Raw genomic sequence first — 26801 nt, forward strand, 5'->3', positions numbered from 1 at the left:
ATTAGCCATCGGATCCACAGGATAGGTGACACATGTGTTTGTGGGAAAATTCCTTTTAGGGTTTATGCACACAACCGTATTACAGCTCTGTACAACATCCAAGTTGTACGGAGCTGTAATAGAGCACACATAAAAGTCTATGGGGTCCTGCTGCACATCCACATGCCTCTGATTTTATACAGTGGTTTTTCGTATTGCTTCTAGTAAAGAATATCTTTGTAGTACGACGCCATACAGAGGCACCATATGGCAGCACATACAGTTCCAGAGCCCTTTGGACTTTGTGTGCACCTATACAGGCTTTATGCCAACAGCTCTGCCATGGGAATGAGGCTGAGCACTGCATGTAGGAATGCATGACAAATAATACTACCGCAACACTGCCAGTACAAGAGCAGCTGCCCAGCAACAAAATGTCAAATTTAGCCCATAATCCTGAGCCGCACCCTTTTATGCCCAGTGTAGCATCACTCTCAATAATTTGTTTGTTTGGTATTTAACAATTTAAATAGAATATTATAATTCTAAAGAATGAGTCTAAGAAGTTCTCATGAGATTGTATTGTCCTCTACAAGGTTAATGCCACATGTTTCTTTCTGACGGGTTATATACACCAGTCAGTACTGTGCAAATATTTATTTCCATATAGGATGTTTGAGTGTTTGAGCTGATCCTCAGGACTGCAGAAAACTCTCTACAACTAATCTCTAGTTAGAAAACAAGACTTATATTCATGCTGCAAGTTTTGGAAAGAAAAATATAATGAAACATATTGCAGACATAGTCACCGTGATTGCCTCGTTCCATTGAAAACACTATGGGGGGAATTTATTAACTTCTCTACCTCAGTTTTTTTACATAGAAATGTTGCAAATGCATCAAAAGTCCCAATTTGTGCAAAAAATGTGGACTTTTGATACATTTGCTATGCCTTTTTCCCAAAAACTGGGTGGGGCTTAGCAAAAGGGTCATGACCTGTCACAGCTCTACCAATTTACGGTATTTTACGCCAGAAACTGTTGTAAATTATAGTGACAATCTATGGCAGCTCGTAGCTGGGGTAGATTTTCCTTTCCGGGACACACCTAATTAAATAAGATGTGTGAGCCTCCTGTTAGAGATGGCACATCTTTCTCCAGCGATCTTTATATTAAGATATCTACACAAATATCTGAGAAGAGCCAAACCAACCGGAGTGCCTTCTAAATCTGCATATTTTATTTTTATTAGAAAACTGGTGGACAACCAATATGCAGTAGTTATGCAGTACTACAGAATTGGGAGGTGTATTACTACATGACTAAGCGGATTTGCCATTTAGGAACCTGGAAAAATAGAGTGTCAACTACTGTAGGAGCTGTAATGGTGGCCATATTGGGTAGCGCATGTCACATTTTAGGAGCATAAGAGGATGTAACATGTATTATCCAACTAGTATTTGAACATGACTTTGGACAGTTATAAATTATTAAGTACAAATTAAACAATATCAATGATTATATGGTAATATTATAAGAAAGGTACATTAGCATGGGAGGATATAAATTCATTGAGAATATAACCAATGTGAATGTATAAGTTCATCCAGAATCTGCAAAATATATTATACTAGAAAAAGTACCCCGACACTGCCCAGTTATAACGTGTTGGTCTGTCTCTTTGTGTGTTCATTGGATTTGTTCCAAGGCTGCCTAGAAGGCCAATCCATGCCCTCGTATTGTCTTGGTTTACGGGGAAATCGCTAGTAGCCATATGTAACCCGGCAGTTACACACTGTTTATTTCAATTTTAACTTCCTAAATACCGGACAGCTAAACTGATAGGAAATGGAGTCATAAGATTGTGACGGAGCCTGTTGATTAACAACAATTTTAGTTTTATTACCAGCTGGCCATAGACTATGAATCATAATTGAAAACGGCATCATGCATGAAAGCCTGGGTTTGGGCAGGAGTCTCTGTGCTTCTGAGAGCCACCTGCCTGATCTGTCGTTGAGAAAGTCTGAGTTTGCTGAGGTGTTTCAGCAGCTCGAGCAGCAGTATGACGCATTTGATCAGCTTGCAGTTAGGCAAGAGGAGTCTCAGCAGCTAGTAAGCAGCTTTCCTCTTGGCCATCAGTAATCTGATTCGTTGCTATGGGTAACCACTCCCCTGTACCTTCCCAGCTAGAATTATCTTGTAGAGTGCACTACCTGCTACTGTCAGATAAAAATATCTTTACTATAAAAGTGAATGTCTGTATTCGCTTTTATAGTATTGGATCGTGATTATGTGATAATGACTGATAACAGAGAACAACAGCAAGGTCGGGACCTTTACGAAAACCTTCCTGAACACCCGATGTACCTTTGTGCCAAATTTGGGGTCAAATAGTTCAGGTGTTTGGATACCCATAGAGGATGACAAACAGACATTCGCTATAATGGCTGATAACCGAGAATAACGGCAAGGTTGGGACATTTACGAAACCTTCCCGGACACCCGATGTACCTATGTGCCAAATTTGGAGTCAAATGGTTCAGGCGTTTGGATGCCTATAGAGGAGACAAACAGACATTGACTTTTATAATGTAGAATAGCAGAGTTCCCCAGCTTCACACTGGTCTATTTGTTTGTTGTTTGTGTGTTTGGTTAAAAACTTCATTTCCTACTGATATGAAGCCAACATATCCAATATAGTCCAAATGCAGGATTCCTTTTTGGAGGCATGACTGGTCTGAAAGGGGTTCAGTTTATGAGAATGCTGAAATCCACAGGCTTGGTTCTGTTGAGAGATTTCAGCAGCTCGGGCAGCAGCCATGCACTTTGCCACAGGAATCTTTCATCTAAGTGCAGGGTTCCTTTTTGGAGGCATCACTGGTATGAAAGGGTTTCAATTCATGAAGATGCTCAAATCCAGTACAGGTACAGTTCATTTACGGTGAGTAACACGTCGAGTAAAGAAAAATGGCTTGGTTGTTATGGAAACCTGGTCTAAAACTGTGGGTATGTGAGTGAGGCTAAGAATAAAGGACCTGCAAGCTTCTATTGGCTAATACGGGTCATCTGATGTTATATGGTGGAAGGTCCTTGATGTGGAAGCCAGTGGTATCATATTTGCTTTTGTGAATATGTCGAGAACGGTAGGTCCTAGAGAGCTGAAACCCTGTCTAATCCTTCGGAAGCGCGTGATTTACTTATGTGCCAAACTTGATGCAGATTGGTCCAGTCGTTTGGAAGTGCATAAAGAACAGACAACAGAAATTCATTTATATATACATATATATATATAGAGAGAGAGAGAGAGAGAGAGAGAGATATGTACACTATACTTGACTGTACTGATGTAGTCCAATACCCTCACTGAGATAAGAGCACAGATTGGACATGTCATGACAAATAGGGCATTCTCATAGGGGTAACTAGTAGAGATGAATAAATTGATTCTACATGATTCAAATTTCTTCCAAATTTCCCAAAAGTTTGGGATTTTAACAAATACAAAATTTTTGGAATTCGTTACACACAAATAATTCAAAATGGCGCCACCACTTTACAGAAGACAAGAAGATAAAGAAGGACAACATGATTTCTGGCGGCAGCCATGTGGGCTTCCTCACAAAGCTTTGCAGGCAGCCCTCCCTCTTGCACAGCCAATCATGAGGGGTATAGGTGTGAGTCACGGATGACTTAGTGGATGACAGTCATATGAGTAACAGCCACTATAAACAGCCCAACCAGAAAATGCTGCTGCAGATAGCTAGTGGATTAGTGTCCGGAAACGTGTTTCATAGTGAAAAGAGACAAAATCGTTAGATTTACAATATTTTGAAAGGAGTCAGTCACTACCAGTGTGTTAGTTAGACAGGCAAAGGCAGCCGTCGCTGTGAGTGCTGCTGCAGCTATACAGTTGTTACATTAATTTCTAAATCACCAATCTTTATCACATCATTCACAAATCTTCATCAATAATATTAATCCTGGTGCTGGTAGCGTGCCGCTGCCTTCTGGACCAGATGTCACCGACCAATTGTTAAAAAAGCCATTGTTTCTTCCGATTACTGTCTTGGCGTTAAAAATGGGTTGTATACAGTCCTATAAAATCTGAGTCTCATGCATGACTTTTCAGGGTAATTGGGGCACTTTTGATTTGCGACAAATGTTTTTGGACCGAATCAAATCTGATGGCCGGTTTGATGGAATTGGACCAGAAACAAATCTTGGGAAATCCGCTCATTTCTGGTGACTAACACGGCTTGTAAACCTTCAGAATTAATACAGTGATCAGCAAATGTTTGCTATGAACATGAGATGTCTACACCGTTTATGCTCTAGGTCCTTCAGAACTGAACATCTTAACTCATGGCCCTAGTAACAGTGTGGTTATAGCCTTTATTTAAAGGTGACAACCAATATGACTTCCTATTTACACTCTTGCAAAAATTGCTCCCACAAATGAATAGACAAAAGGCCAAACTCTTTGTAAATAAATACATAATTACCAGACTTTGACTGCTGCCCCAATTTCTGATTTTTTTTACTTTTTGAGATACAGCTTCTATGTATCCTGGATACATAGAAGCTCTATCTTGCACTGAAACCAGAATCCGTCAGCTCAGCGGGACTGACAGCTTCAGTGAGGATGTATCTCAAAACGTAATTTTTTAAATTAAAAATAAATTACAAAGTGGCACTGAACACTGAACACTATACATTGTTTTAGTAAAAACAGAACATGGCTCTGGTTAATGGCTGAGAGGTTTCACAGAGCGGGAGACATTTGTGGAAGGCTATTTTCTACCCTGGGATAATCTGTTTACAATGCTGCATAGTGACCACAATAGCACCCGCTAGTTCAGCATTATTAGGGCACCTTAGGCTACATTCAGACGAGCGTGTCCGATTTGTGCGCATAAAAAATGCAGCGTTTCCCCTACATTTCATGTCTGTGTGCGTATTGACATCAGTGTGCTTTGCGTTTGGCATGCGTTTTTCACGTCCGTGCACTCAGTTTTTTAAAAAAAATATTAGTTCTATGTTTTTCTATGTAACTGATGCGTGAAACACGGACAGCACATGGATGTCAACCATGTGCTGTCCGTGGTTTTCACGCACCCATGGACTTCAATGGGTGACTAAGTGCGCAAAAACGCACCAATATAGGACATGTAGTGAGTTTCACGCAACGGACACTCGCTGCGTGAAATCTCACGCATGTCTGAATAGCCCTAATGAAATGAATGGGTCCATGTCATGTCAGTTATTTCAACGTACAGCATGCGGACGAGGAACACGCTCGTCTGAACAGGCGTAATATGTATAAAATGATCTGTCCTAGTCATATGTTCCTTTTACATTAGTTTTTTTTTATTTACTGTCATTAGGCAAGTTATTATTCAACAAGAAAAATTACAAATATTTCTTGTGTTGTAAATTTCCTGTATATTTTACTAAGTGATTATCTTCTTCTTTTCAGTCAGCAGAGTTTTTCGAGATGCTTGAAAAAATGCAGGTAAGAAATATCACATTTATGATAAAAATAAAAACAAAGAAGCAATGAAATATCACATGGTTACTGATTTTAATTATTCAACACATTCATAGGATTAGAAAACAATGTTTTAAACATTACACAAGACAGGGGGAAGCCTTTAATAAGGATGTGGCCTAGTTTAGGACTCAAGGACGCAGCAATGTTTGTTTTTTTAGCTTTCTACTCTGATTTTCATTTATTTATTTTTTTCCGTTGTCATAGCCGCATAATGGCTTGTTTCTTGAAGGACGAGTTGAATTTTTTTGGCACCATTTTGGAGTACAAATAATATATTGTATAACTTATAATATTGTTGTGGGATGTGGAAAAGACCAGAAATTCTGCATGTATTTTTGGGTTTTGTTTTTACGACATTGACCATGCGGTATAAGAGACATTTTAATTTTATCCTGCGGGTCGGCACGTCATGGGTCAGGAAGGGGTTAAGGAAGCGGTCAGGGGGTCTGGCGCAGCCGGGCCCCTTAACTGTCGACTATAAGGCTGGGTTCACACGTGGCGGAATTTCACTTAAATTCCGCTGCGGACACTCCGCAGCGTTAATCCGCAGCGGAGCCGTTTGTCCATTGACTTACACTTTAATTTAGCAGTGTTCGTTTAGACGAGGCGTAAAATTCCGCTGCGGAGCATAGGCTGCGGAGCGGAATTTGGTGTCCGCAGCATGCTCTGTCTGTTGCGGAGCAGTGGCGGACTCATGGCGGAATTTCTCCATTGACTTCAATGGAGATTCTAATTTCCGCAATGAAGTCCGCAGCTGTCATGCACATGTTATGTGTGCTGCGGATCCGTCTTGCTTTTTTAACTTGACATTTCTTCATTCTGGCTGGACCTATGTATTTCTAGGTCTACAGCCAGACTGAGGAAGTCAATGGGGCTCCCGTAATGACGGGAGCGTTGCTAGGAGACGTCAGTAAATAGTCACTGTCCAGGGTGCTGAAAGAGTTAAGCGATCGGCAGTAACTGTTTCTGCACCCGGGACAGTGACTACCGATCCCAATATACATGTATCTGTAAAAAAAAATGAAGTTCATACTTACCGAGAACTCACTGCTTCTGTCTCCAGTCCGGCCTCCCAGGATGACGTTTCAGTCTAAGTGACGGCTGCAGCCAATCACAGGCTAATAACAGGCTGCAGCGGTCACATGGACTGCCGCGTCATCCAGGGAGATCGGGCTGGATGCCGAAGGAGGGACGCGTCACCAAGACAACGGGCGGTAAGTATGAATTTCTTTGACTTTCACAAGGGAAAGTGCTGTCCCTTCTCTCTATCCTGCACTGATAGGGAGAAGAGAAGTACTTTTACCGCAGTCCGCAGCAGCTAGTCCGCATCAATTTACTGCACATTTTGTGCAGATCCGCAGCAGAATCTGCAACGCAGATTCTGTGCGGCATTGATGCGGACAGTTGGGGAGGAAATCCGCCACGTGTGGTCATGCCCTAAGAAGAAAGGACTTTTTAGCAAGATTTATTCTTGCTAAAAAGTGCGTCTTATAGTCTGAAAAATACGGTAGTTTTTTTTTTAATGTAATACTACTTTTTCATACAATTGTCCAAAATGTCTTTGTATGATGTAGCATTAACATTATCCTTGATTGGAAATAAGAGAACTTGCCTAAACCTTGATACCTGTGCATTCCAGTAGGTAGCGTTGTCCTGGCATCTGCCAAACCCAGATCAGACTGGGAGATAGTAAAACAATTATTTGTCACTCCAGATAACACGTTTTCACTGATCCAGAGTCCAGTGACTGCGTGCTTCACACCATTCCAGCCACCAGTATCCCCGACGTATATAGCGCTCGACAGAGGCCAAAAGGGTACTCTTTTGGCCTCAGTCGGTATAATGGGAGCCTATGGATACGCATGACTTAAGTGACGGAAGCTTTCCCGACTTATACGTCAAACGTGCAGGAGAAACGCAGTCAAAGAGCCTTGTGCAATGTGGCTCCTTCACAAATTGTTCCTGCACTGTGCTTCTTCCGTCAGCCTACTGTTAAAGGGAACTGCAATTCGGCTCCATTCACTTGAACGGAGATGTGTTGCAATTTTACGCACAGCAAGTACGCCACTGTGCAGTAAATAGCCAAAGAGGTTAGACCCCACCGGTCTTAAGATTATGGCAACTTCTTATCATGAGAATAGACCTACAATAAAACACATTCAATTAAGTAAAACAGAGATCCCAGCCTTTTGTTTTTCATTAAACTATTTGATATAGTTTTGACCCTGGTGCCAAGTTCTAGAAATTCGATGACCTCCCTGGTACCACTAGAGTATCTAGAACCACCATCGGGTGGGACGCCACATACAAGAGCCACTGGTTGGGGAACACTGATGTACAGTAAATCATCTCCTTTATGTCCAGACAGCATGGAAATCCTATATATTTCAGCTGTGTTCCTTTCTAAAACCAAATGAACTTTGTAAGCTTAGCAATTGTTTGTAACACTGTGTTTAATTACTGTACCGTCAAGAAAAATCATTTAGACTATTGAAAAGGTTTAATGAGCTGTAATATTTGTTATGTATATTCCCATTTATATTCACAGTGTTTGTCATTTATCTGTACAATCTGTAATTCTGTAATTATCCATGCATGTTTTGCCAAAAATTGCCAGAGGGTACAGCATTGTGTTCATTATGAGTCTAACTGAGAAATTAGAGATCTTGATTAGATTTTGACAGACATTTTGCCCAGGTGCAGTAAAATGTAATTTATATTGTGCATGATATTCTTATATTACGCAGCACCAAGTACCCAGCATACATTGGCCTGGCAAGGTTTAAATATCAAATTTATGGAGGTGTCCTTTTTTTTTTACTTATAGGGACTGTAGCTTATATTTTTTTCTTCATTCAATCTGTAAAACCCTTATCATACCTTATTTCAGATCTTTCTTCTTTTTTTTTTACTGTATGTCAAAGGCGACTTATACAGTAGCTTGGTGTTAGTAAAATGTCTGCTATCATGACATACATGCATTACATAGTTAGATAGTTGCAGAGGTTGAAAAAAGACACTGGTCCATTAAAGTGGTTGTCCGAGATATATTTTTATTTAAAATTTAAACACACAATGCACACATTAACTATTGAATAATATACTTACCTGTGCAATCTTGCTTCTGTTCTCCGTTCTGGCAGCTCTTTTCTTCCGATCACCTGTCTTCTGACGTCACGTTTTCTTCCTCCTCCACTGTCGTGTCGTATCCCGATCACATGGTCTCGCCCCAGCGAGACTTCGGATGGGATACGACACGTCACTGGAGACGTGTCGTTTCTGCGGGTGCCCGCCCAGCCTATGCAGCTTTTTTTCACTGTGAGCGCGCCTATGCGTGTTCACAGTGAAAAAAGTGAAGAGGGACGGCACCTGCGGACTAGAGAGGTACAGTGGCATCTGTACGTTTAGTTCTTACCCTATCAAAGCCTACACATAGTAGGCTTTGATAGGGGATCATACTTCACGATGCAGCACACGGGTCGCATGCAGCCCTTGAGCCTGTTATCTGCAGCCCGCGGGACACCGTACACTGTTTAACAACTGGTTCCCGACCGCTGGCTGTGTTTTTACGGCCAGCGGTCAGGGACGGGTCCTTAAAACCCGAGCTATAGACTTTCTACGGCTCGGGTTTTAACTTGCTGCCCGCGCGATCGGGCAGCTGAATGTCGGGTCTCCGGCTGTCAGTGACTGCCGGGGACCCTGAGGAGAAGATAGAAGCAGCTTTCGCTGCTTCTGTCTTCTCCGATGTCTTCTTACACAGCGTTCAATGAACGCTGTGTATAGGAATAGAGGCAGCGGCCGCGCCGCTGTCTCTATTCCTCCCGGTGATCATGTGACTGGTCACATGATCACCGGGTGCCGTTAGTGGCAGGCTGCTGCTGGGTCTTACTAGACCCAGCACAGCCCTATTAGTGACAATCGTCACTATGAGAGGGCTGATTTCCCCTGTAACTGGGGCTGCTGTGCAGCTCCAGCTCCAGTTACAGTGGAAAAATATGGTGTAAAAGAGAGAAAAAATATATAATGTTCCCCAAAGGTCTTTTTTGACCTTTGAGGGACAGACCACAGTAATAAAAAAATAATAAAGTACAAAAAAAAATTAAATAATAAATACACATAAAATACCCACCCCAAAAAAATACCGTTCCCCCCCGCCAATCATTGTTGTAACGCTAGCGCTGACCCAATTACCCTAATATAGACATGTAATATATTAAAATTTACGGTAGACAATGACGATCACAAATAAAAGGTCTATTTTAGGGTAAAACTATGTTATTACCCAAAAAAAAAATAGCTGAAACGTAAAAAAGCTTATTTTTTTACTATTATTTTCAAACTTTCTGAATAAAAATTCTAAAATGGCAAAAAAGGATGTGTATAAAAACGATAAAAAAAGAAACCTGCATTGTCTATGGAAAAAAACATCGCAAAAATCACGTCGTTAGCCCAACAAATAAAAAAGTTATAGCCATTTAACTAACACGTGCTAAAAATGGCTAAACGGTGTCTGGTCGTGAAGGCGCAAAATAGCCCGGTCCTGAACTGGATAAGATCTTCTGGGGTCCTGTATCTAAGCCTACATTGTTAGGCTTAGATACAGGGTCTAACAAACAGTGTCACACATGGAGCCTGTATCTAAGCCTAACACAATGTAGGCTTAGATACAGGACCCCAGATGACATTCTTTTTATTCCTGTATAAGGGTATGTTCACACGGCCTATTTACGGACGTAATTCAGGCGTATTAACCCCCGAATTACGTCCGAAATTACGGCTTGAAAGCGTTGGCAAACATCTGCCCATTGAAAGCAATGGGCTGACGTTTGTCTGTTCACACGAGGCGTATATTTACGCGTCGCTGTCAAAAGACGGCGCGTAAATAGACGCCCGCGCCAAAGAAGTGTCATGTCACTTCTTCAGGCATAAATGGAGCCGTTTTCCATGGACTCCATGGAGAACCAGCTCCAGTTACGTCCGTAATGGACGCGGTGTTCAAGGGCCTGCACATGCCGTTACGGCTGAAATGACGGGGCCGTTTTCTCCTGAAAGCAGCCCCGTAATTTTGGCCGTTACGGACGCTGCCGTGTGAACATACCCTAAGATTAGTGTTTTGGGGCCCTGTATCTAAGCCTAACATGTGGTATTCTTAGATACATGGCCCATGTGTGACACAGTCTGCTTGGGTAATGTATCTAAGGCTACCTTGTGGTAGGCTTAGATACATGGTCTAACAGTATCAGGGTATATGCACACGATAGCAGGCTTTTACATCTGAAAAGACAGACTGTTTTCAGGAGAAAACAGCTGCCTCGTTTCAGCCGTAAAAGCTCCTCCTCCTATTATGCGAGGCGTCTGTGACGCTAGTAAATCTTGAGCTGCTCTTCATTGACTTACGCGCATCCGTATGAACATGACACACGGAGCTGTCAAGTGCACCGTATTTGTGTGCGCAAAACGCACACGCTCGTGTAAATCTGCCCTTATGCATCAGTGTGCTTTTCGATTGTCATGTGTTATTCACGCACTCACAAAGCCAGCCCATTTTTTTCTTATTTTTTCCAACAAATTGCTGTGTAAATCACGCACCAAACACGTGTGCGGTGCGTGGTTTTCACGCATGCATTGACTTCAATGTGAGTGTAGGTGCATGATAACGCACCAATAGAGGACATGCAGTATGTTTCACGCAGCGGACTCTCGCTGCATGAAAAGTCACACGTGTCAACGGCCCAATTGAAATAAATGGGTCGCGTGTGTTGTGCGTTTTTTCAAAGCACAGCACACAGACTTGATTCACGCTAGTGTAAATCGTGCCTAAGGCCCCATTCACACCAGGGTGAATCACGTCCGTGTGCTGATTGTCTAAACCACGCACAGCACACACGACCCATTTATTTCAATGGGGCCGTTTTCACACAGTGAGAGTCCGCTGCGTGAAACATACTGCATGTCCTCTATTGCTGCGTTATCATGCACCTACACTCACATTAAAGTCAATGCGTGCGTGAAAACCACGCACCAAACAAGTGTGTTTGGTGCGTGGTTTATGCTGCAATTTGTTGCAACAAAAAAATGGCCTTTCTGAGTGCGTGAATAACGCATGCCACTTGCTAAGCACACTGATGCAGAACGCACACAAACTGACCCGATTCATACGCGTTTCTCACGGGCGTCAATCTTACACGCAAGTGTGCATGAGGCATAAGACGGGGCTGGACGAACACTAACCATCACTATGACCCTGGTACCCTCCGCCACCAGGGAAACTGGGAATAGCATACCTGGGTAACATCCAGTAGCTGACCATCACTAATACTGTGGTGGCCACAGCGATGGCTGTTATTATTAGGGCACGTTCAGACGTGGCAGAGTTTTTATGCTTCAAATGTTGTTGCAGATTTAGGGGAAAGTACGCAACGAATCTGCACCAATATTTGCAGTTTTGACAAGTAATTCAGACGTTGCAGAAAACAGCTGAATTGCCACATATTTCAGTTTTTGCATTGCAAAGGCTGAAATACTTTGTGCCATTCCACTTCTCCGCAACAGACAGTGCATGCTGCGGCTAGAAATTTCTGCACCGCTGCCTATCGTCCGCAGCGGAGTTTTCATAAATGTCTGAACTAACTTGCCTAAAAATGTGTAGAAGGCCTGATTCAGACGAACGTGGCGTTTTTGCGCAGGCAAAACACGCGGCATTTTGCCTGCGCAAAAGCCACTTACCTGCTCCGTGTGGCAGCATCATATGATGGGCGGCTGCGTGGTTTTTGCGCAGCCGCCATCATTATGACACGCCATTTGGATGTTTGTAAACAGAAAAGCACGTGGTGCTTTTCTGTTTACATTCATCCTTTAGACAGCTGTTGTGCAAAACAGACGCAAAAAACAACGCCAAAAAGGCTACGATAAACGCCGGAAAAAACATTGCAAAAAAAGGCGCAAGCAAAGAGGCAAAGAACGCCACGAGAAACGACAGGGAAAATGCCACGAAAGACGCAACGAAAAAAGCAGCAAAAAAACCTGCAAACAACGACGCGAAAAACGACGAAAAAAAGGCTACAATAAACACTGCGAAAAACATCGCGAAAAAAGCCGCAAACAAAGAGGCAAAGAACGCCGTGAAAAACAACAGGGAAAACGCCACGAAAGACGCAACGAAAAATGCAGCAAAAATAGCCGCAAACAACGGCGCAAAAAAAGAAACGATAAACGACGCGAAAAAGGCTACAATAAATGCACCGGAAAACACAGCGAAAAACATCGCAAAAAAAGACGCAAACAAACAAGCAAAAAACGGCAAGATAAACTAAGCTAAAAATGGCCCGAACAAAGCTGCAAACAAAAACGCAAACAAAGCCGCAAACCGCGCACAAAAAACGTCGGGAAAAACGACGCAAAAATCAACGTGCAGGGAGAGGTAAATCTGCCGCAAATTTCAAGACTGAATTTTGAGGAAGATATTCCTCCTGCAAAAAAAACTCTGTGTGAACATGGCCTTAGTGGAGAGAGACATGAGATAGAGGAGGGTGGACGAGGATGAGGGTGGACGAGGGTTAGGGTAGACACGAAGAGGTTTATAGACCTGAAAAGAGAAAGAAAACATAAATGTGAAAAACATAATGGGGGGAGAACATTTGCTCACCATCCTTCAAGAATGTCATTAAGGAGACAAGTCCAGTGAAGGAGGTCAGCGGGGAGGAGCAAGGACAGCTCACATGAACTCTTGGAAGCTACGTGCACGCTCATTGCAGCCTGCAATGACCGTGCACGGGAAAAAAGTTTCATCACAAGGAAAGATCAACAAACCAGACCTGAACTGCATGTAAACAGACTGTGCTAAATTCAAAGCAGAAATGGGCTAAGTAGAATTTTTTTTTAAAATAATGCTTTATTTAGGTTGTCTGTATAAGGGGTAATGTATGACACAGTTTTTGAAAAAATTTTGGTATCTCGGACAACCCCTTTAAGTTAATGTTTTGTCACTCAATTACACATCATTCATTGCCTTATTAATTGTAACCCTCAATGCCATTTGTCAGTAAATAATCTTCTAGCCTTTTTTTAAATGCTGACATCGTATCTGCCATCACTACCTCTTTGGGTAGGGCATTACATAGTTTGACTACTCTAACTGTAAAGAACCCTTTCCTATATTGATGCCTTAAACATCTTTCTTCCACATGCAATGAATGTCCCCTGGTCCTTTATAAAGTCCTTGGAAAGAACAGATTATGTGCCAGTTCTTTGTATCGACTTTGAATACTTGTTAATAAGATCACCTCTAAGACGTCTTTTTTTTAGAAGCTGAACAAACCCATTTTTTCTAGCCTTTCATTGTAAGGGACACTTCCCAACCCTTTTAAAAATCTAGTCGTCTGCCTTTGATCCCTCGCCATCTTTCTATTTCCTCTTTATAATTCGGAGCCCAAAACTGAATTCCTTTATTCATATTATTAATATCTATTTCTCTTGCTCAACTTTAACCTGTATGTATACTAATGTTTATGGTGAGGTAAACAATGATATGGTAAACATTGTTTATTACGCTATTAATAACTGTTCAGTGTATTGGGAACTTAAGTCGAAAGTTTAACTTGGTTGGTGTTAAAGTTTAATATGTGCTTATGGGATGTCACAATTTTATGTATTTTTGGAGATATAGAAAGTCCACTATTGAGTATGCTAGTGTTTATTATGTAGACCATACAAGATGCATAACATACAGATTCCTATGGTATACATCACTTGTAAAAACAAATATTGAGGGCAGTGCGCTTTTAATTTATAAAAAAAAAAAAAGACATAATCTGTTAAGAATTCGGACACAGGCCTGCCAGCAGGGTGGTCATAATGGGGAGCAGTGGGTACCACCATACCCGGATCTCTGTGACTAGGGGTCCAGAGAGTTCTCTCTTTTATAAGAGAAAATCAGTTCTTGTTGATGAACATTGATATCTCATGTTAATTCCATAATAAAACTATGCTGGACAGAATGAGCTCTGAATTAAAGAACCATTTAACTTTGCATACAATGGGGGAAATTTGCTAACTAGAATACTATCACAAATTGTGCAAAAAAATGTAGGTGCCCCATATTTATTATGTGTTTCCGAGACTTTTTTCCTCCATCTCAACAGTTTTGAACAGTGTAAGAAGAGCCCTGAAATTTACAAAACTTATTACAGACTTTTTTCCCTGCAAAATATTGGTTTAAATATTCGTTAGCTATCAGGTGACATGAGGAAATTAAATGTGACTAACATGTTTACCATGTTGCGTCAAATCTATCATACTATGGGCACCGTTTTGATCAATTTAATGCCATTTTTACCATTTCATAAATTGTATACAGCAACACGGGAAAACATTGGCAACAAGGTGGTGGGAAGCGGTGCAGGGGCTTCAAGTTGTGTGATTGAAACTTGTCATTTTACAATAACAAGTGATTCTATAGTGCTACATGGGGTTTTAACCCCTTCCCTCTTTAGCCACTTTTGACCTTCCTGACAGAGCCTCATTTTTCAAATCTGACATGTGTCACTTTATGTGGTAATAACTCCGGAATGCTTTCACCTATCCAAGCGATTCTGAGATTGTTTTCTCGTGACACATTGGACTTTATGTTACTGGCAAAATTTGCTCGATATGTTCAGTATTTAATTGTGAAAAACACCAAAATTTAGCGAAAAATTGCAAAAATTAGCATTTTTCTCAATTTAAATGTATCTGCTTGTAAGACAGGCAGTTATAATACACAAAATTGTTGCTAATTAACATCCCCCATATGTCTACTTTAGATTGGCATCGTTTTTTGAACATCCTTTTATTTTTCTATGACCTCACAAGGCTTAGAACATTAGCAGCAATTTCTCACATTTTCAAGAAAATTTCAAAAGGCTATTTTTACAGGGGCCAGTTCAGTTGTGAAGTGGTTTTGAGGGCCTTATATATTAGAAACCCCAAAAAAGTCACCCCATTTTAAAAACTTCACCCCTCAAAGTATTCAAAACAGCATTTAGAAAATGTCTTAACCCTTTAAACATTTCACAGGAATTAAAGCAAAGTAGAGGTGAAATTTACAAATTTCATATTTTTCTGCAGAAATACATTTTTAATACAATTTTTTTTATAACACAGAAGGTTTTACCAGAGAAATGCAACTCAATATTTGTTGCCCAGTTTTTGCAGTTTTAGGAAATATCCCACATGTGGCCGTAGCGTGCTACTGGACTGAAACACCGGCCTCAGAAGCAAAGGAGCACCTAGTGGATTTTGGGGCCTTATTTTTGTTAGAATATATTTTAGGCACCATGTCAGGTTTGAAGGGCTCTTGCGGTGCCAAAACAGTCAAAATCCCCCAAAAGTGACCCCATCTGGGAAACTAGACACCTCAAGGAAATTATCTAGGGGTGTAGTGAGCATTTTCACCGCACAGGTTTTTTACAGAAATTATTGGAAGTAGGCCGTGAAAATTAAAATCAACATTTCTTCAAAGAAAATGTAGGTTTAGCGATTTTTTTTCTCATTTCCACAAGGACTAAAGGAGAAAAAGCACTGCAAAATTTGTAAAGCAATTTCTCCCGAGTAAAACAATACCTCACATGTGGTAATAAACGGTTGTTTGGAGACACGGCGTGGCTGAGAAGGGAAAGAGCGCCATTTGGCTTTTGGAGTTCACATTTAGCAGGAATGGTTTGCGGAGGCCATGTCACATTTACAAAGCCCCTGAGGGGACAAAACAGTGAAAACCCCAAACAAGTGACCCCATTTTGGAAACTATACCCCTTGAGGAAATTATCTAGGGGTATAGTGAGCATTTTGACCCCACAGGTTTTTTGCAGAAATTTTTGCAAGTAGGCTGTGAAAATGAAAATCTACATTTTTTCAAATAAAATGTAGGTTTAGCTAATTTTTTTTCATTTCCACAAGGACTAAAGGAGAAAAATCACCATAAAATTTGTAAAGAAATTTCTCCCGAGTAAAACAGTACCCCACATGTGGTAATAAACGGCTGTTTGGACACACGGCGAGGCTGAGAAGGGAAAGAGCGCCATTTGGCTTTTGGAACTCAAATTTAGCAGGAATGGTTTGCGGAGGCCATGTTACATTTACAAAGCCCCTGAGGGGACAAAACAGTGGAAACCCCCCACAAGTGACCCCATTTTGGAAACAACACCCATTGAGGAAATTATCTAGGGGTATAGTGAGCGATTTGACACCACAGTTTTTTTGCAGAAATTATTGGAAGTAGGCCCTGAAAATAATAATCTACATTTTTTCAAAGAAAATGTAGGTTTAGCTAATTTTTTCTCATTTCCAGAAGGACTAAAGGAGAAAAAGCACCACAAAATTTGTAAAGCAATTTCTCCCGAGTAAAACAATACCCCACATGTGGTAATAAACGGCTGTTTGGACACACGGCAGGGCTTAGAAGGGAAAGAGCACTATTTGACTTTTTGAGATCACATTTAGCAGGAATGATTTGCGGAGGCCAGGTCACATTTGCAAAGCCCCTGAGGGGACAAAACAATGAAAACGCCCAAAAAGGGACTCCATTTAGGAAACTACACCTCTTGAAGAATGCATCTAGGGGTGTAGTGAGCATTTTGACCCCACAGATGTTTCATAGAATTTATTAGAATTAGGCAGTGAAAATAAAAACAGTCCTTTTTCTTCAATAAGACGTAGCTTTAGCGCAAATTTTTTCATTTTCTCAACAAATAAAGGAAAAAAAGAACCCAACATTTGTAAAGCTATTTCTCCCGAGTACGGTAATACCCCATATGTGGTCATAAACTGCTGTTTGGGCAAACGGCAGGGCTCAGAAGGGAAGGACCGCCATTTGGAGTGCAGATGTTGCTGGATTGGTTTCTGGGCACCTGTGGGCCCAAAACAGTGGAAACCCCCCAGAAGTGACCCCATTTTGTAAACTACACCCCTCAATGCATTTACCAAGGGGTGTAGTAAGCATTTTAACCCTGCAGGTGTTTTGTAGAAATTAGTGTGCGCTCAATGTTGCAGAGTGAAAATGGGATTTTTTTCCATAGATATGCCAATATGTGGTGCCCGGCTTGTGCCACCATAACAAGACAGCTCTCTAATTATTATGCGGTGTTTCCCGGTTTTAGAAACACCCTACATGTGGCCCTAATCTTTTGTCTGGACATATGACAGGGCTCAGAAGTGAAGAGTACCATGCGGAGTGGAGGCCTAATTTGGCGATTTACAAAGTATTGGTTCACAACTGCAGAGGCTCAGATGTGAAATAATAAAAATAAACCCCTGATAAGTGACCCCATTATGGAACTGCACCCCTCAAGGCATTTATTAAGGGGTGTAGTGAGCATTTTCACCCCACAGGTCTTTTCCATAAATGAATGCGCTGCGGATGGTGCAAATTAAAAATTTATATTTTTCCCTAGATATGCCATTCAGTGGCAAATATGTCATGCCCAGCTTATGACGCTGGAGACACACACCACAAAAATTGTTAAAAGGGTTCTCACGGGTATGACGGTGCCATATATGTTGAAGGAAACTGCTGTTTGGGCACGCTGTAGGGTTCAGGGCCGAGGGAGCACCATTTGGCTTTTGGAGAGCGGATTTTGCTTGGTACTATATTTGTTTGAGTATTGCTGGTGTTTTATAATGTGGGGGTACATGTAAGCGGGGCGGAGTATATAAGGGGCATAGTCAGGTGGTATAAAAAAATAAAAATAATCCATAGATGTGTGTTACGCTGTGAAGCAATCCTTTCTGCACAGGCCGGTGTCGCACTGATAAATGGTGTCATTTCTTATCCCCCTTTTGGTCCACACTCCGCGCCTTTGTAGTTTGGGGAATTTTGCTGGGAAAGTATTATCCTGGTATAATACGGGCACCGTCGCTTCCATCGGATATGATTGGGCCCTCCCTTCCTGGTTCCCTAATTTTAGGTCCTTGATAAATCGCCTCTTGAAACAGAAGAAATGTTCTCCTCGGGCACAACTGCATATTTTTTTATTTCCTGACTTATTGGAGCCATAACTAATTTTATTTTTCATAGACGTAGCGGTATGAGGGCTGGTTTGTTGCGGGACGAGCTATAGTTTTTATAGGTACCATTTTTGGATACGTGCGACTTTTTGATCACTTTTTATTGTAATATTTGTAGGGCAAAGTGACTAAAAAACAGAAACTCTGGTAACGTTTTTTACGGGTTTTTTTTACGCTGTTCACCGCGTGCAATAAATAATATAATATTTTGATACCTCCGGTCGTTACGGTCGTGGCGATACCAAATACATATGGTTTATTATTATTTTTCAATAATAAAGGACTTGATAAGAGTAAAAGGGGGATTGTGTGTTATTTGATTACTTGAAACTTTTATTGTTTTCAAACTTTTATTTTTTGCACTTTTTTTTACACTTTTTTATACTTTTTTTACACTTTTTCTCAAGTCCCACTAGGGGACTTGAAGGTCCAACGGTCAGATTTTTTTTTTTCTAATACATTGCACTACCTATGTAGTGCAATGTATTAGATCTGTCAGTCATTCACTGACAGCAAGCCGTTTAGGCTTCGCCTCCCGGCGGGGCCTAAATCGGCTTCCGTAATGGCAGAGCAGGAGACCATTGTGTCTCCTGTTGCCATAACAGCAGTCGCCAGTCCCGATTGCCTGTCAGGGCTGGCGATCTGCTTGTAACCGCTACGATGCAGCAATCGCTTTCGATTGCTGCATCGAAGGGGTTAATGGCAGGGATCGGAGCTAGCTCCGGTTCCTGCCGTTACAGGTGGATGTCAGCTGTACAGTACAGCTGACTTCCACCGCTGATGACGCCGGATCAGCTCCTGACCCGGCGCCATCTTGCCGGCAGCTACGGAAGCCGATCAGGCTCCGCCGCCGGGCGGATCTTGACCGGCTTCGGTGCTAGGCAGACCGGGAGGCCAGTATTAGGCCTCCGGTTGCCATTGCAGCCACCGGAACCCCGGCAATTTCATTACTGGGGTTCCGATGAGCTGCAAACACCTTAAGTGCAGCGATCGCGTTTGAGCGCTGCACTTAAGGGGTTAATGGCGGGGATCGAAGCTAATTTCGGTCCCCGCCGTTACAGTCGGATGTCAGCTGTAAGATACAGCTGAGATCCGGTGATGATGGGACCGGCTCAGCTTCTGAGCCGGTGCCAAACGTTTGACGTACATGTACGGCAAGATGCGGGAAGTCAGTACTTTCCATGACGTACATGTACGGCAAATGTCGGGAAGGGGTTAAATAAAACCAGTTTCTATATTTTGATTGCTGGCCTGACACAGATGTTTTAGCTTTATAGAGTGAATACAGTATCTGTAATGTATCAATGAGTGTCACGACGCGTGGTGTGGACCCACTGGGCCATACTGCGTAGCGGGATAGCAGCTGGCCAAACAGGTACAATGCAATGTCTATAGTCCAGAAAGGGTACCTGAGGCAATGTAGACAGTAGCGGTGGATTCAGGCTAAGATGAGGCTCCGACAGTAGACAGACACCTGGCGGGGAGCGACACAATAGATGCAGCGGAGGACACAACACGACTCCAACTCTTGATGGCACAGAGGCAAGGAAGCACAGGATACAGGATACAGGCAGCAGGAATGGGTAACACTGGGAACTGGAAAACACTAGGAGACCATTTGCAATGACAAACTTAGGTAACACAACAACACTCAGGCATGGATCAAGAGCGCAGAGCCCCTTTTATAGTCCAGCAGCATTCTGGGCTAATTGCAGATATTCTGCAACTGTGCGCGCACTGGCCCTTTAAGGCCGTGCACGCGCGGCAGTGTGCGCCCTGTGGGAAACAATGTCTGGACCAGGAAGTGAGTGCCGGCATTTCTCAGGAGGGTGATGCCGCCGGGAACTCACTCGTCCATGGCCGCGGCCGTCAGAGGGTAAGTCAGGACGACGATCCGCGGCCATAGACGTTACAATGAGCACTGAATGTGCTGCCTACCGCTTATCTATAAAAAGAAAGAAAACCTAGTTCAGGATGTAGACACAAGATACAAATACATTGTTGCTTTCTCTATGTTCTGATATCCATCTTGGCTCAGAAGTATTCAAGAGCATTTGCTTCTGAAGCATTCTTCAGACATGTTTGAAGTATACTTTCAAGATGGTTATTTGAATGGATCCCTGTTCAAAGCTTCATAAGTGTGTGTCTCTGCATGCACCTAGTTCAAAGGCTTCAAAAGTGGATTTCTCTGCTTGTTCCCAGTTCAAAAGTGGGCATTAATTATCATACTTACCTGACCTGAAGAGCAGTGCTGTATGTGGCACACTGTTTATTATCGGATATATTTCACCACATTAGAGGCAATGACTAAAATATATATATATATATATATATATACATAAATATATATATGTATGTATGTATGTATGTATGTATATATATATATATATATATAAATACACACACGTTAATGGAAACTGGCATTAGCATAGCTGTGTGTTATATTTGCACAACATTGTGATGTCAGAACAGTCCTAAATTCAGCACCAGAACCAAGGTAACAACATGAATGCAACACTAAAACAAAGTTCAGTACATATATACAGTAACAGAACCAAGCTAAGTGCATAAAAACAACACCAGAACAAAGCTCAGTAGATAAATACAAAACAAGAACCAAACTCCGTACATAAATACAACACCAGAACCAAGTGCAGTACATAAATACATTACTAGAACTAAGCTCAGTACATAAATACAGCACCAGAACAAAGCTCAGTACATAAATACATGACAAGAACCAATCTCAGCACATAAGTAAAGTACCAAAACCAAGCTCAGTACATACATACAGCACCAGAGCGAAGCTCAGTACGGAAATACAGCACCAGAACAAAGTTCAGTACATACATACAGGACAAACACCAAGCTTAGCACATACCAAGTACCAGAACCAAGCTCAGTACATACATACAGGACAAATACCAAGCTCAGTACATAAATACAGCACAAGAACCAAGCTCAGTACATATATACAGCTCCAGAACCCAGCTCAGCACATAAATACAGCACCAGAACCAAGTTCAGTATATAAATGCAACACGAGAACCAAGAGTAACGTCCAATGGGGTTGTGGATCCACTAGGCTACTCTGCCAAAACAAAGTTGTTGCTGGCCAGACAGGTGTAATACAGTCACTGGTCAATGGTACCGTGGTGGCAGCTTGACACAGTCAGATTGCAGGTAGCGGATACAAGCTGGTACCGGATTACTGGAAGCAGGTTGGTGCCAGATTACTGTAAGCAGGCTGGTGCCGGGTTACTGGAAGTGGGCTGGTGCCGGGTTACTGGAAGCAGCCACAGGATGCAGGGTACAGGATGCCGACTGGACACGGACACAGGACTCATTATACAGGATACAGGACTGCTCACGGACACAGGATACAGGACTCCGGATACAGGATATGGAACCTTTGCAGGCTAACACTGGGTTAGTACAATGTTGTTCAGGCACTAAGTAGTCCTGGGAAGCAGTAAAGGTGGTTGGGTAACTTTTGAATTTCGCGAACACTTGCCCTTTAAGTGGGGACCGGAGTGCGCGCGCACTAGGAATCCAGCGGCCACAAGCCGCAGATGACATCGACTGCCTCGTGGTACGAGAGCTGGCAGCGGAGACCGCTGTCAGTTGTGGGGCCCACCGCCGGCATTACAATCAGTACATAAATACAGCACCAGAACCAAGCCCAGTACATAAATACAGCACCAGAACAAAGCTCTGTACATAAATGCAGCACCAGAACAAAGCTCAGTACATATATACAGCACCAGAACAAAGCGCAATACATATATATATATCTAGTGCCAGAACTAAGACCAGTACATAAATACATCCCCAGAACCAGGCTCAGTACATAAATACAGCAGCAGAACCAAGCTAAATACGTATATACAACACCAGAACCAAGCTCAGTACATACATACAGCACCAGAACCAAGCTCAGCACCTAAATACAGCACCAGAACAAATTTCAATACATAAATACAGGACAAGCACCAAGCTCAGCACATAAATACAGCACAAGAACCAAGCTCACTACAAAGATACAGCACCAGAACCAAGCTCAGTACATAAATACAACACCAGAACAAAGCTCAGTGTAACTCCCAATGGGTTGTGGATTCACTGGGCCACACCGCCGCAACAAAATTGTTGCTTGCCAGACAGGTGTAATACGGTCACTGGTAGATGGTACCTTGGTGGCAGCCGCACACAGTCAGATTGCAGGTAGCGGATACAAGCTCATACCGTATTACTGGAAGCAGGTTGGTGCCAGATTACTGGAAGCAGACTTGTACCGGATTACTGGAAGCGGGCTGGTGCCGGGTTACTGGAAGCGGACTGGTGGCGGATTACTAGAAGCAGGCTGGTGCCGTATTACTGGAAGCAGCCACAGGATACAGGGTACAGGATACCGACTGGTCATGGACACAGGACTCCGGATACAGGATTGGTCTCGGACACAGGACTCATTATACAGGATACAGGACTGGTCATAGACACAGGATACTGGGTACAGGACTGGTGACGGACACAGGATACAGGATTGGTCACGGACACAGGACTCCGGATACAGGATACAGAATCTTTGCAGGCTAATACTTGGTTAATACAATGTTGCTCAGGCACTTGGGAGATGGTGAAGGTGCCATAAGTAGTCCTGGGAAGCAGCAAGGGTGGTTGGGTAACTTTTGAATTTCGCGAGCACTGGCCCTTTAAGAGGCGACCGAAGTCCGCGCGCACTAGGAATCCGGCGGCCGCAAGCTGCAGATGACATTGACTGCCTCGTGGAGGCAGTGGCCGCCAAGCAAGGTACAAGAGCTGGCAGCGGAGACCGCTGTCAGATGCGGGGCCCACCGCCGGCGTTACAATCAGTACATAAATACAACACCAAAACCAAGCCCAGTACATAAATACAGCACCAGAACCAAGCTCAGTACATAAATACATCCCCAGAACCAGGCTTGGTGCATAAATACAGCACCAGAACCAAGCTCAGTACATATATATATATATAGTGCCAGAACCAACCCCAGTACATAAATATAATTCCACACAGTCCTCCCCATAGAGAGTGCAACATAGTGCTTCCTGTAGATGGAGTCACACAGTGTTCCCTGTAGAAAGGGCCACACACAATGCCCCTCCATCCCCCATAGACAGTGCCACACAGCGCTTTCTGTAGATAATTCAACACAGTGCCCCCTGTATAAGATGCCACACACAGTGCCCCAGTATAAAGAGCCACACACTGCCCAATGTAGATGGTGCCATACACTGTGGTCCCTATGAATAGTGCCACACACAGTGCCCCCTGTAGATGGTGCCACACAGTGCCACCTGTATAAAGTGCCACAAACAGTGCCCCCTATATAAAGTTCTAGTGTCCCCTGTAGATAGTGCCACACGCAATGCCCCCTGTAGATGGTGTCACACACAAAGTCCCTTGTATACAGTGCAGCACACAGTGCCCGTTGTAGATAGTACCTCACAGACAGTGCCCACTAAAAAGAAAAACAACCACATACTCACCTGTCCCCGTTTCATGCAGTCCTCCAGTGATGCAGGTTTGGTCTCTTCTGACCAGGTCTGCTCCAACAGAATGATGCAGGCATCACGATGACATCATCTCGCCATCTGCACCACAGGCAAAGCACCGAATGGTGGGCCAGGAAATTAATCCTACACCTGGCTGATCTTTTTTCATAGCATTGGGGTGGACAGTAAGAACCCCTTACGCATATTCTGCAGCAGCTTAAGTGTAGAATAATGTGTTCCCTACTTTGCACTCTACTTTCACATCTCACACAGCTTCCCCTTTATTTACAGACTAATGTCTGCTGTAAACTGAAGCTTGCAGTCTGCAGATGGATTAATAGGGAATCTGCAGGGAAAATATTATATTAGGGAATTTATATTTTTGCAATTTCCTAATATATAAATGTACTGTAATTACAGAAAATAACCAATGGTAACATTGTGGACCAATATTACTACTGTATACCAAAAGTGTAACTTAAAGCTCCAGGGCCCCCACCTACTATTTGCCATTTATAATACTGATCTCTTCTATGTGGCAGAGAGGCAGTGGAACTAGGGCCCACGAGTGACTTCAGCCTTTATATCTTCTATCGTTATGGTCCTGCTGTATACTATTAGGATTATCTGAGGTTTTCTGTTTATTCTATGCTTTCCAAATGTAACTTTTTTTTTTTTTTAATTCTCTTTTTATCATGATATAGACCCCCAAATTGGAAGAGCAGAAAAGTAGCAGCCAGAAAAATAAGGTAGGTGGTGGATAATGAGTAAAGAGCTAACACTGTTTACTGGGTTTTTTAAATTTTGTATTGAAAGCCTGAGCAGTGCTTTCTCTCACCCAAGTGCATAAAAAGTGCAGGAGTGCTACACAAAAAGTGCACAAGGATGCGGTCTATCGCAGCCCTTCTCTTAGAAGGGAGAGGCCTTGCATAACCATTCCCCGACCCTCCAAACCATAGGCCTAGAGGATCGAGGATCGATGATCCCCCCTCGCCGAAGTTGGGGAGACCCAAACACACTCATAGGCTTCTACCTGGGCTGCCACTCCAGTGTCCACCTAGGAGCCTGCATCAAGGTTGCACCTACCCTCCGAAGATGGGAGGCTGGGTTGCAGGGGAAAAATGTAACCAGATGGCCACACATTTTTCCCCTAGACCTCAGGAGGGTCCCAAAAAGGCACCGCATCCCGAAAATCCTTGTGACAAAACATGACAAAACACAGAGTGAAAAACTAAATTAAATAAGTGGATGTGTGTTGTGATACAGTCTGGACATCCGCCAGGTATAAAAAAAATCCTCATCTCCCAGCCAGAATGCTGGGAGAAAAAAGGTGTGTGCTCATATAGTGTGAAAGGGAGTGCGTGCAAATGTGCCTTCACTCAGTGGGATCCCACCCCCAGTGAGTTAAGGCACCCCAGGGTCACCAGCCCTGGGGCACATAGCAACTCGGGCTTCCAAACTACCTGACCTCGATTTGGCGGTTGTCTGGTCACCTACAAATGGTACCTTTAAACCAAATGCGTACACCAGAGCGATAACCGTTGTGGTTCCCTGCCCTCACCTCAGCGTTCTGTCATCCCTCTACAATGGCCATCTTCCACTGACAGGGAAGATTCCTAACCTCAGCTTGAGCAGGTACTACACTTGATCTTAGCCAAAAGGCAGAGAAGCGATAACACTGCTTACTGGTATCCATGTTACTCATTCAACTCTGATATAATCTGGTGTTGGGACCTTCATTTCCATTTTCCTTGGTCTTTTGGATGCCAGCATTATACTCTGGGTTTGATTTAAAGGGAGTCTGTCACTAGAAATGTACCTATCAAACAAAAGGCTAATATAGAGTATACTAACCTGAATCTAACGTTTATTACCTTTTTCACATGGGTGCCTCCTTTGCAGAGAAAATAGTTTTATTCCGTATATGCAAATTAGCATTTTGGAGCATCGAGGGCTCCAAAATGCAGGGTCAGGTGTGAACTCGCCCATTACACATCCTGGCCCCGTCAATCAATGAAAGAAGGGAGGGAGGTGGATTTAGACATGTAATGCCCATGGTGACATTACATCTAGTTGCAATGATAGGCCACTACAGTCATTTTATGCTGAAAAATGTTAGATCAGTGGGGTCTGACCATTGGGATCCAACTGATTGCAATGGGACCCCATTGATCTAACATTCATCACCTATCCAACGGATAGGTGATAAATATTTGTGGCTAGAATACCTTTTAAGGCAAAGATCACACATGCACTTTTTAGAGCCAAAGCCAGAAGAGGATCCAAAAGATAGAAAATGTATAATGCATCTCCTTTCTTTTGTGCTAATTTCTGTGTTTGGCTGAAAGAACAGCGCATATGTGTTTGATCCTGGCCTAAAGCTAATTATAAACATAGTGTTTAGGTGCCTGTTTCCGCTCCATTTTTAGCGTTGTGTCTCTGGCGCTTTTTTGGCCAACACCGCTGCAACCAAATGTTTACCGTTAGTCAAAAGGAAAATATGAATATCTCTACACATAATGGCCCACACATATTAGGCTGGGTTCCCACGACCTATTTTCAGACGTAAACGTGGCGTATTATGCCTCGTTTTACGTCTGAAAATAGGGCTACAATACGTCGGCAAACATCTGCCCATTCATTTGAATGGGTTTGCCGACGTACTGTGCAGACAACCTGTCATTTACGCGTCGTCGTTT

The 26801-nt window shown here is 42.8% G+C and overlaps 1 protein-coding gene and 1 pseudogene across 6 annotated transcripts in view; one reads left to right on the plus strand and one right to left on the minus strand.

Moving 5' to 3' along the window:
• RAP1GAP2 (RAP1 GTPase activating protein 2) overlaps window positions 1-26801 on the plus strand; it is a 669125-nt gene that overhangs the window by 549003 nt on the left and 93321 nt on the right. For all 6 annotated transcript variants that reach the window (XM_075854239.1, XM_075854235.1, XM_075854234.1 and 3 more), the window contains 2 exons: window positions 5455-5490; window positions 24807-24851. In XM_075854239.1, the coding sequence (XP_075710354.1) occupies window positions 5455-5490; window positions 24807-24851 (81 nt within the window). The remainder of the gene's footprint in view (window positions 1-5454; window positions 5491-24806; window positions 24852-26801) is intronic.
• Window positions 25711-25776, minus strand: LOC142747571 (U2 spliceosomal RNA; annotated as a pseudogene).

This window comes from Rhinoderma darwinii, chromosome 2, assembly GCF_050947455.1.
Source record: "Rhinoderma darwinii isolate aRhiDar2 chromosome 2, aRhiDar2.hap1, whole genome shotgun sequence".
NCBI classification, from domain to species: domain Eukaryota; kingdom Metazoa; phylum Chordata; class Amphibia; order Anura; family Rhinodermatidae; genus Rhinoderma; species Rhinoderma darwinii.